This window comes from Euleptes europaea, chromosome 7, assembly GCF_029931775.1.
Source record: "Euleptes europaea isolate rEulEur1 chromosome 7, rEulEur1.hap1, whole genome shotgun sequence".
In the NCBI taxonomy this organism is placed as follows: domain Eukaryota; kingdom Metazoa; phylum Chordata; class Lepidosauria; order Squamata; family Sphaerodactylidae; genus Euleptes; species Euleptes europaea.
The window spans coordinates 29,057,590-29,069,792 of record NC_079318.1 but is presented as its reverse complement, the minus strand read 5'-3'; the positions used below and the strand labels follow the sequence as shown (position 1 = coordinate 29,069,792).

General features: G+C 45.2%; 1 protein-coding gene across 1 annotated transcript; it reads right to left on the bottom strand.

Moving 5' to 3' along the window:
* Nucleotides 1-652: 652 nt before the first annotated feature.
* On the bottom strand, nt 653-1,939 carry PIGM (phosphatidylinositol glycan anchor biosynthesis class M). Its single transcript, XM_056853339.1, has one exon. It carries the CDS (start codon nt 1,937-1,939, stop codon nt 653-655), a length of 1,287 nt encoding a protein of 428 aa, XP_056709317.1.
* Nucleotides 1,940-12,203: the final 10,264 nt, after the last annotated feature.

The following is a 12,203-nucleotide window of genomic DNA, read 5'->3' as shown; positions in this document are numbered from 1 at the left end:
TCCCCACTACTAGCAAGCTTGCATGTGATATTTCCACAGATGCTCTCAAAAACAACTACACAAACCATAGCAGCATTTATAGGCTGCCTCTTGTGTTTATTTTCACACACCCATGTTATGGCAAGGATTATGAAATTGTATCTTTTCCCCTCCTGATATATTCCTTGTCTTCAAGTGAGCATGAGAGGAAACAGACATTTGCCAGCCATTCCCATGTGACCTGTATTGTCAAGATCAGCTGAGAACATCCTTGTAAGTTTAGCATATCTGTACATTAGACTAGGTAGAAGTGTTCTTAGTGGTCCCCCCCCCAACACTGGATTTTTTTTCTGAGATTCTCCAAAGGCTGAGCCTAAATAAGATAGCGGTGACGCTGGTTGGTAAGGCTAAATTCTTAACAAGTTTTAAACAAGCTACCATCACAGCATCACAAACAAAAAGACTTCCTAAAGATCAGAACGTGTTATTCTTACATCATTAGCCCATCCTGAGACCTCTTCATATCCAATATATTGTAAACCTGTCCAAATCAGCAACATTGCAAAATGATATTAGCTCAACATTTCAAAAAGTGGTTACCCAGTTCTGTTCACGTGAGTAACACCATTCTGAGAGCTGCCTACAGAATTTCACCTGTGCCACAAAGAAAGTCTTAGTGTCGCTTCATTTTCCTGGTCATCTTCCCTGTGTGATAGTGAGCAATAATCTGAATGAGAATTGCACAGTTGGCAGAAAGAAAGAATAAGCCTGCTAGCCATATGAGCAAGAAAGTGTTCTGCCCTTCAAATTCCAAAAAGTATGCTGGTGCCAGCCACAGTGCTTGCCCAAGAAGCCAGAGCAGGAGAAGAAACGCAGCCCGCTGCCAGGACATCCTCAAAAGGGGGATTATGGGGGGCAGAAGGCAAAGGTACCACAGAAAATACTGGGAGGTGCACACTTTGTTAAAACTCACAAAAACTGCAGTGTGCAGGAAGCAACAGAAGACGAGATCTTTATAGTAAGCGAAGGAGAGAGCGAAAAGCAGCAGGAGCTGAGGCAAGAAAGCTGCCAGGCCAAGAGAAAAACTCCACTCGCTTTCTGCAGTCAAGTATAACATGTAGAAATAGGGCGAGAAGTTGTGTCGAATATCTCTGCGGGTCAAGTGGTAGAGATAGGCCTGCTCCAGAAAGTCCCAACCATAAGAGAAATAAAAAACGAGGCCCAGAGCAGCAAAGGTGCCTCCAGCCACCGCTCCAAAGAGCAGAACATCCCAACTGAACAACCTGAAGAAAAACCGCCAGATGCTGCCCACAGAGTAGCCGGTTTTCCGTTTCTTCGGTGTGCCTGTCTTTCCTTTCTCGTAGCTTCCGCCGCTTTGCAAATGGAGAGCTATTGGCAACGCGTAGGTCACTGGGTAAATTTTCATGTGTACGGACAGGCCGTACAGAACAGCAGCCTTGGCTGGATGCCTCTTTTCCATGTAATACATGGTGCCCAGGACTAGGCTCGCCACAAGGGACTCAGCATTTCCTCGGCTGGATACCGCCATGGGCAGGGGATTGAGGAGCCAGAACGCACAGCACCCGCAGGCCTTCCTGCTGTCGTGCCCTCTGAGCAGAAGAATCTGGTACATGAGGTACGCGGCAACCAGATCCCCAGCAATAAAGAGGAGCTTTCCGTACAGATGAGTAACGTAGATGTTTGGGGTTAGGATCCAGGCCAGCAATGGAGTGTAACGGTACGTGGCTCTTAGGTAAGGAGACTTCCCCTCTGTGATGTATTTGGCAGCATCCGTGAATACTTGATAGTCGATGTCTGTGTATTTCACCAACATGGTTCTGTCCTGATAAACTCCGTAAAAGACAAGCAAAAGCCTGACGAGGAAGGCGCTGCCAAACAAAACATCATTCCTGAGAAATTTTGTCAACATTTGCTTCCCGGGTATCTGATGGGGAATCATATTTGGTTCTCTTTAGCAGAAATCAAAATGAGAAATAAAACCTGGTAGGCTTGAACCATCCTCTGGTTTTGCTGCTGTCTGCATAAGAAGATGAAGTTAGCCTCTTAACGTCTTCTTCTGTATGGAATCCAAAGAGGAACTTTGTTCAGATCGCAAGCGGTCCTGTTCACAAGACAAAAAAGCAGTTAGAACAAGGAAAATGACTTTAGCTTGGTGATCGCAGTAAAGGAAGAAACTAGGAAAAGCAGCTGGTTTGGTTTTCTTGTTGCAGGGTCCTCTTTAAGGATTAGGCATCAACATGGAGGAACCCACAAGGACTTGCAGGGGGGCGTCTCATCCCCCCCTCTATTTCTTCTTTCCCTTCCCTGAAAGCCCCCATAGCCTCTCCTTTTTGTCCTTTCTCCATCCATCCCGCCAGCCAGCCAACCTACCTATATTTCCCCTCCCCGGTCTTCAGTTTTCCCTCCTGCAGGCCCAGTTACACAGTATTGAACCTGCAAGGGGTACATCATCTTCCCCTATATACCTTCCCCATACTATTTCCCCCCTTCCCCTATCCTCAACTTTCCTTGCTTGCTTCTCTCCTTCCCACCCACCCGTCAACCTAACTTTTATCTTCAGCTACATTTATTATTTATATTATATTTATTATTTATTTACTTCATTGATACCCCCCCACACACTAACATGGAGGTCTGTATCATTTTCTTCCCTGCCCAGCCAAATCTCAGCATCTCACGCTTATGTCACATTCTAGAGTGACCAAACATAGGACTCAGGCTATGTAGGTGGAATCCCGCTGACAATGTACAACTATATTCTTAAATACACTCCCCTCACTAATATGCTTATGGTTGCCATCCATTTCTGGGGGAATCATGAAGCATGGCACTTGGGAATTTAGTGACAACAACTCTGTCCTTCACTCTTGACAGTGGGTGTCTCCGTCTTCAAGCACTGCACAAATGGCTGCAACTATTTGCATGTGTACAGGATACACATGTTGCATCTCCTGAGGTTCTCGTAATAGATCAACTCTCCCCCCCCCCGTTATTTTGTTGAGCAAGTCCCACACCATGGGAGCAGGTGAGTAAAACAAAAAGCAGGAACCAGAGCCACCTTACTTTGGGGGTCAGGAAGCAATTTTCCTCTAGGCCAGATTGGCCAGGGATCCTGGAGAGATTTTTTTTTTGGTCATCTTCTGGTAGGGTTGCTAACCTCTAGGTACTAGCTGGAGATCTCCTGCTATTACAACTGATCTCCAGCTGATACAGATCCGTTCAACTGGAGAAAATGACCACTTTTTCTATGGCAGTGAAGTCCCTCTATGGCATTGACTTCCCTCCTCTCCCCAAACCCTGCCCTCCTCAGGCTCCACTCCAAAAACCTCCCGCTGGTGGCAAAGAGGGACCTGGCAATCCTATCTTCTGGGCATGGAGTAGGGGTCACTGGGAGTGTGGGGGGAGGTAGTTGTGAATCTCCTGCACTGTGCAGGGGGTTGGACTAGATGACCCTGGTGGTCCCTATCAACTTGATGATTCTCAGTGGCGTGTGAAAAAAGAGAAGCCAGCTTCGGTGAATAACCCCTCCTTCATTCACTATTAGGGGATGGCAGCTGGTGGGGGAAGAACAGGATGTTTTGGATTGTGCGAAAGATTCCTTGTAAGGGCACAGAGTGAGTGGTGCTCACGTTGAGTGCAAATGGATAAACTCCTTTTGGGGGTGGAGAAAGGTCAACAGCAGCCCTACTGCTTCCTAACTCCGTAGGGTTGGAAAGAAGAGCACCTGAGACTCGGGCTGTTACCGCACTAGGTATGCCCAGCGATGTATTAAGAGTTTGAAAATGTTATAAAAAAAACTGTTTGCACTTTCTATGTATTCCCATCGGTGTATTAAGAGTTTGAAACTGTTATAAAAAATACTGTTTGCACTTTCTATGTATCCCCATCGATGTATTAAGAGTTTGAAAACGTTATAAAAAATACTGTTCGCACTTTCTATGTATCCCCATCGGTGTATTAAGAGTTTGAAACTGTTATAAAAAATACCGTTCGCACTTTCTATGTATTCCCATCAATGTATTAAGAGTTTGAAACCGTTATAAAAAATACCATTCGCACTTTCTATGTATTCCCATCGATGTATTAAGAGTTTGAAACTGTTACAAAAAATACTGTTCACACTTTGTTAGCTGTGAAGACGTCTTCCAACCATTTCTGAGCCGTGGCATCCAAAAACCCTTTTAAAGCGATGTGTTTTTTTTTCAAACTCTTGATACATCGCTGGGAACCCCTAGTGCGGTTCCAGCCTCGTTCTCAATCCGAGAGCAGAGCCGCTGCGGAAGGAACGAAGGGAGCCAATCAGAGACGCGATCCAGCATTTCCCCCCCCTCCCTTGAAGAGCATCTTCCCTCTAGCGGCGGACGTGGGTTCCAGCCGCGCCTGCGCAGTAGCAGAAGCGAAGCCAGCCCTTTCCAGGGCCTGCTGCAGCAAAGGGGGGGAAAGCCGGAGCAATCAAGAAAAGTCCAGCGTGCTTTGTCATGCGAGGCAGGATTGTGCAGCGAGGCTCTCTTTTCGGACTCAGCCTCTGCTATTGGAAACCGATGCCCGGAGCGAGGTCAGGACCGAAGACAGCCCTGGAAGCAGGGTTAAGGTAGCCCTTGTGAGTTCGCGGTGCAGTTTCCAAGGCGCTTTGTGCAAGCAGGTGAAATGCAAACAAAGGGGGGGGGAAAGCAGCGCTAGGCAGAGGCAAGAGCTTGCCGCTGCTGGAGAGGCACGGGGAGGGCGGAAGGGCAAGGCACACCTTTCCTCCTGCTATAAAGCCCCGCAAAACCTTACCTTGTAGCAGGGAGGCTGCGCCATCCATCCGAGCATGCGCGGTGCGGCGGTCGGAAGCGAGTGCCCTCAGTTGCTCTGCCCATCCTTTGTGATTCAACTTCCTATTGTCGTGTTTTTTTTTCCCCAAAAAGCACGTGCGGGACAAGCCGAGTGCGGCTGAGCTGCAAAACAGCCCTGAAAAGCCAGGGCTGAGGAAATAAGGAGAAAAGAAAAAAGAAAAGAAATAGTAAATCTCACTAATAATAAAAAGAGATTACTAATTCGTTACAGGATGAAGGGAGGTGTAGGGGAAGTCAACAATTCTTTATTATATATACATTTAGTAACAGTGTTACCTACTTGTTTTTATTCTTTTCTGTTTATGTAAATTGTTAAATTATGTGATTAATAATTTTGGGGAAAAAATTATTATAAAAGAAAAAGAAAAGCCAGGGCTGAGGATAGGGTTGCCAACCTCCAGGTACTGGGGAGAAAAATGGCACCTCTGTACTCGTACCAAAAGGTTTAGAAAAACAGTACAGGAAACTGTATATACACAAAGTGCAAATATTTATAAGCTACTGAGGTGAAACATATGTGTATATGTCACGTATATGGTCTATGTTTCACCTCAGTAGCTTATAAATATTTGCACTTTGTGTATATACAGTTTCCTGTACTGTTTTTCTAAACCTCCAGGTACTAGCTGGAGATCTCCTGCTATTATTTGCAACTGATCTCCAGCCCACAGAGATCAGTTTCCCTGGAGGAAATGGTCGCTTTGGCAATTGGACTGTATGGCATTGAAGCTCCTCCCCAAACCCCGCCCCCAAAACCTCCCGCCCGTGGTGAAGAGGTACCTGGCAACCCTAGCTGAGGAAGAGAGGTGATGGATTGCTAGGAGGTTAGATCCCAGGGCCTGCACGGTTTAATGTACTGGAGTCATTGCTCTGCTCCCTGGCGCATTTTACTCTTTGCCTATTTTTCGTGAAGATTAATGAACAGTGATGACGTGAACTCTTCCTCTGTGCCCCATGACAAAGGTGATGGAGTGGGCAGTACTTAATCTCTAGAAAGGGAAGTGCTGGCCTTTAAGCATTGACATCTGCTCTGGAAGCTTTACTTCTTAATCCTAAGTGTGTGAGGGGAAGAAGAGCTGTGAATTATTTATCCCTCCACCAGGGCTTTTACCACCCTACTTGCTACCTTTGGATTAGGGATGCTGGGAGATGGGCAGGAAATGTCTGTAAATACTCACAAGGCCCCTGATGTGCAACGCCTGCTGCTTACGTGAGCATATAGATCTGCTTTAAACGGAGTCAGCCGGTTGGTGCATTTGGCTCTCTGAGATCTCTCAAGCAGAAAATAGCTTTTTTCCAACAGTGGTTACCTGCAGCAAAAGGTGTCACCGATTGAGCCTGGGACCTTCTACATACAAAGCATGTGTTGTATCATTAGGGATGCCAGCCTCCAGGTGGGATTTGGGGATCTCCCAGGATTACAGCTCATCTCTAGACTACAGAGATGAGTTCCCCTGGAGAAAATGGGTGCTTTGGAGGGTGGGCTCTGTGGCATTGTACCCCAGTGAGGTCCCTGTCCTCCCCAGACTCTATCCCCAAATCTCCAGGAGTTTCCCAACCTGGATCTGGCAACCCTACCCCCCATCCCCCACTGGTGGCCAGGAGGGACCTGGCAACCCTAGGCGCCACTGAGCCATGGCCCCTCCCTGCTTTCTACCAGGAGTTGGATATTCTACAGTGGCCTAAGGAGGGTCTCCAGACACCAGTTTGGGTCCAACAGAGCATTTCCTTGGATGGAAGGACTTCAGCTCATGGAACATAACTTCCCCCCTCCTGCTGCAGCCCCAAATACCCCCTGTCCCACAGGAGTAGCATTTCAGGATGTATTTTGGACTGCAGTGGGAGGGGGCAGGTCAGAACTTTGCACCCCATGGGCAGAAATCATTCTGTCAGCAACTCCATAGCTCAGTTGTTAGTTTGAAAGCCTTTACACAGAACTCATAGATTTATATAGAACTCATAGGAGAAACATTCCAGACCTCTTATAGGACCAAAAGAGTCCACACAGACGATACTAAGAAAATGTTCTTTTGCTATACACAAGTGTTGGTATTTGTGACTGCTTTTAGGGAAGCAAGCTTTTTGAAAGAGAGAGGGGAGACATAGCCCCTCTGTTCACACTGGGGACAATCTAGTCCCTTTATCCTAGGACTCAAAGAGCGATAATGAGCAGCCAAGCACAGGCCTACCAAATACTGTGTCCCTGAATGAATCCCTGGTCACAGATTACCAAGAGAAAAGGCTAAGAAGAGACATGAGCACCAGTGTTTAGAAAGAGTGGTGAAAGGCAGAACTCAGGAATATGGGCCTTGGTACGCCTTTAACTACAGGCAGTTGCTATCCTGTGTAGGAAATTGTCACTGAATGACATGATGGGTGGAGGAGAGGATGCTATATACTGACTTGCACTAGAACAGAGAAATTTTTATTAAATAGTATACATGTGACACCGTAAGTTCTGAAAGCAACAGGGAGGACAGGAGTAACTAACCTAACCTATGCCAGGTCCTATATCTGAGAAAGATGGGTGACAGTCAGAAAAAACAACATGTGCAGGTCCCCCTGTTACTGTATCTCCATGCTGAGGGTACAGCTGTACCTGCTGGGTTACTACCTGCCTTATACTTTGAAGAAGAGTTGGTTTTTATATGCCGACTTTCTCTACCTTATAAGAAGAATCAAGGCTTACAATCTCCTTCCCTTCCTCTCCCCACAACAGAAACCTTGTGAGGTAGTTGAGGCTGAAAGACTTCAGAGACAACTGTGACAGGCCCAGGGTCACCCAGCTGGCTTCATGGATAGGAGTGGAGAAACCAACCCGGTTCTCCAGATTAGAGTCCTCCACTCCTAACCACTACACCACACTGGAAAGAAACAGCAGCCCTGTTGGGGAAAAGATGGCAGCGCCATGGAGGGACATTTGGTTTTCTTTGTGATCTGTATAGCGCTGGAGATGGGGAACATCCTTAATTTTATACGTGCTGAATGAATATGAAATGTGTATTCCCTGGCTGGGACTTCCTATTGCTGATGCACCACAAGAGTCTACATGGTTAGTTAGAATCCTGTCTTCTACTGGAGCTCAAGAGATTAAGAAGCAAGAAGCTGGAGAACACAGAGTACGAAGGCCATCTTTTAACTTGTGCCACCAGTTTTGCAGGTATAAATTACACAAATGTTGGGAGCAGGAATGACCCTTGAGCGAGCATAGGATTCCAGCTAAGCTAGGGTTGCCAACCTCCACATGATGGCTGGAGACCTCCTGCTAGTACAACTGATCTCCAGCCAATTATCCCTCCCCTCTCCAAACCCTGCCCTTTTTAGGCTCCACCCCCAAAATATCCAGGTATTTCCCAACCCAGAGCTGGCAGGCCTAAACTAAACCCAGACTCCACCCATTTCTGCTCCTTCCATCAGACAGTCTTGTGATAATGCCTACATTTTGTAACCTGGGTACAAAGGTATTGCTAGGTTGTCATAAATCTCTGTTTTCCACTGTGTTTTAGTGTGTGTACGTGCACACACAGGTATATAAGCAGTGTTAGGGGGCAATTTTCAGTGGGAAAATGGTAATGGACTGGAGAGGGGCTGTGGCTCAGTGGTAGAGCATCTGCTTGGCACTGTTGGCATGCAAAAAGGCCAAGGTTCAACCCCCAGCATCTCCATTTCAAAAGATCATGCACTAGTGATATGAAAGACCCAAGCCCAGATGAGCTGCTGCCAGTCTGAGTAGACAATACTGACTCTGATGAACCAAGAGTCTGAATCAGTGTAAGGCAGTTTCTTGTGTCCATGCGATTAAGAAGTTCCACATCCAGCCTCAGTGGGTACATTTTTAAAAGGTTCAAAAACATTGAAAAAAGGATTGCAGGCCTCCCTAGGGCTGCCAACTCTGAGTTGGGAAATTCCTGGAGATTTGAAGATGGAGCCTCGGGAGGGTGGTTTATGGAGCTGAGGGACTGCAGCGCTGTATAATACCACAAAGTCCACCTTTGGCCATTTTCTCCGGGGGCACAGGTCTCTGTAGTCTGGAGATCAGTTGTAATTATGGGAGATTGCCAGGCCCAACTTGAAGGTTGGCAACCCTACCTGTATTGTTTATTTACACCTTTAAAGATCACCACCTGGTTACTAACTTTAATGATTCATTAAACACAAGGATTTTGCTAGTTCGGAGGGGTTTGCATTAAATCCATAAATCTGCCGTTTCCTTATAATGCTTCTACACGTTACCAAGGAGCGGCTTGGATTAAATATCAGGGGAGGAGTAGGAGGAAGCCCCCTAATAAACTCAAGCTGGCTGATGATGTTGTATGTGGAAGGTGCAAACAGTACTGAGAAAGACAATGCAAATTTGGTCAGAGCAGCTCATAAAAAAGGAAACAGGGTGGACTGATCTCTATCTTTTCCACAGATAGTCTTTTATCTCTCAGGCTATGTTAAGGTTTTTAATAAAACCTAAAGGGAAAGGCCTGACTTTTAAGGGCGTCAAAGACATAACTCGTAAATAAGATCAGTTCCCTGACCCGAGAATTGGAAGGCGGCCAATATGACAGCCAAAATACCGGAAATTGAAAACTGGTTAGTCCGACACAGGGCAGAACCAGATGCTGATTCAAACATGAGGCTGAGAATATCAGTATCCAAGGATGTCCCCCCTGTTTTACCCAGTAATGTGTACTGAGGGTGAAGCGTGACCTATACATCTCTCTGCCTATGCGGAGTGGGGTGTGTGGCTACATTTGTGATGTGTTACATTTCAACACCGTGCTCTCCCAGTATTGCACATTACATGGGGAAAGAGGGTGAGGTTGTGCTGAGGGCTACTTCTTTTGGGTGGCAGTCTCACTTGGTGTGTGTGTGGGGGGGGTAGTGCGTATCGTCATTCTCACACCCATTCCTTGTAGAATGGGCAAAGCATTTATTCTCCCAACAGCTGGAGTAGCAACAGGGGCTAAATTCTTAATAAATTCTTAATAAAATCTGGCAAAGGTTCATACCTAGGATGAAGACAGGTGATCAGCTTGCCATGTGGGAAATACAGGGAAGTTTGCTCAGTGTTTGACAGAGTCCTCCAATAGGATGATATTAGCTAGCAGTGCAATAGTTAGTGGTGGCTATTGCCCCACCTCTGGTTCCTTGGTTATTATGGAGTCCTGAAGCTCATTCTACTTATCCATTCGTGCTCTGTTGTAGTATTTCTGTCACCATTTCCTGATTCTTTGTTTACAGAAGTAGACATTTGCACTGGAGGTTAAGACCGTCATGTGTTTAATTTAAATTACATATGTCATGTTTTGGGATATATTCCTTGGGAGGAATTAATTATTTGCTTCAATACAATGTGCGTGTGTGCCTGGTAAAGCTAAAAAATTAACATTTATGGTTCGGACTGAGCTAGGCTGTGCCCACCGACGCGGTCCTTGAGAGGGAGTGAATGAAGAGCTAAGCTGGAAAGGAACTTTTCTTTCAGGACGTGAGTGATTTGCTGGCCTAGGCAAGGCCTTGACAGCCTAATCCAAGACTAGAGGTCTGTCCTTAGGATGAAGTGGAAATAAAGTAGCAAGTTATGCCAAGCTTCTGCCTTAGCTCTGAAATCTTTACTATTAATGTCTGAACCACTATTATTGCTTGATATCCCTATGGAGCTGAGTGTACCGATGGTCTGTTTACTGAACTGAAAGATAATTTTAATTTCTTATCCTATCCTGCTGGGGTCAATGGCAAAAGGTCTGTCACTCTTTTTAACAGATCTCATCCGTACCCTAGAGTAGCGACTGAACTCACAATTTTCCTCTGTCCTTATGAATTTAAAATAAATGGCTTAGTCGTTTTTAAAAAGTATGTCTGATTAGCCCCAGAACGCTCACCGTGAAACTATGTAATGTTCAGTGTTACAGGGTTTTAAAACCATCTTAATAAGTGCCAGTGGTCAGTTTCTGTGACTTGGAGCACAAAAGTACTTTCTTTCAAACCAATGGTATATTTTTTTATAGTGCAATATATTTTTATATGGGAACACTCGAGTAAAAGCTGAGGTACACTCCCGTTATCACATAAAACTGACCAATAAAGCTTTTATTGAGCGTATGTTTCTTCCTTATCCTTTTCCCCAATCTATGAATTTACCCTTGTTCTATGAAGATGGTGAAATCTTCATATTTTATCAGGGCCAAGGACTCCACCTATTTCAGGGTTAACTTTTCTGTTAACTGCTTTTGAACACATGAAGCTGCTTTATACTGAATCCAACCATTGATCTATCAAAGACAGTACAGGCTCCTCTGAGTGACAGCTGTTGCCCAGGGTAGACTTTTTTCATATTACTTACTATTTGATTCTTTTCACTGCAGATGCCAGGGATGGAACCTGGGACCTTCTGCATGCAAAGCAGATACTGTACCACTGAGCCACAGGCCCAACTCACCCTTTTTTCTTAGGGATTAGTGATCTTCAACTCTCCTTCTCAAATAGGATCCTCTCCCACAAGTTCCTTCTTCATAGAAATAGAATTAGTAATACTCGATTCTCTCTCTAAATCTGGTCTAGCCCTTCTCAACACAGCCAAATGTCGGTATATGGCATTATGTTTCTGCTGATTAAACAGTTGTAGCAAAGCTTCTTCCTTCTGCAGAAAGAGAGGGTAAAGTTTTATGAGCTGAGTAGGCAGTAATTCAAGGCACCGAGGAGAGCACTATTAATGTTTATGGATTGATGCGTGTGCCCTTCAGGTTTCATTTCTCAGATTTCACTATGTAGCTTTCATTCTCTTGCTTATTGTCCAAGCCCATTCTTATAGAATGTCAGGGCAGAATTCTAACTCAAGAATGTCTCCACAGTTGATGGGAGGACACCGCTATCAATACAGACTAGCAGAACGTGCCGCAGGGAACTAGGAATAGGTGCAGAGTGAATAACTGTAGACTATTTAATTGCGTGTGTGCATAATCTTTTGATTAAATTAAAAATATGCTGAGATTTAATTTTCTTTTTTACCTAACACAAGTAAAAAAGTTAAACACTGAGAACCCTGCATAAGTAAAAGGTTAGCCGAGACCCCAAGATAATAAGTAGGCGGAAAAGGCCCACCTTTCATGCTGAAACTCGCAAACTGAACCTGATGATTAGAAATTTGAACTATCGCTAGAAAAAAAGGCGTGAATGGCTTTTCCCTTCATCTTTATGGCATGTAACCCCTTTCAATAACTCATTCATCTGAAGTTTTACCTAATAATGTAGGTTGTCAAAGACTTCACACAGAGACTGAAGCTCTTCAGGTAACACAGAAAGAACTAGGCAAAATATATGGAGGTTTCACAAAACGGGGTTGCTCATTTTGAAGGGGGGAATTGGTTTTTCAATGTAGGA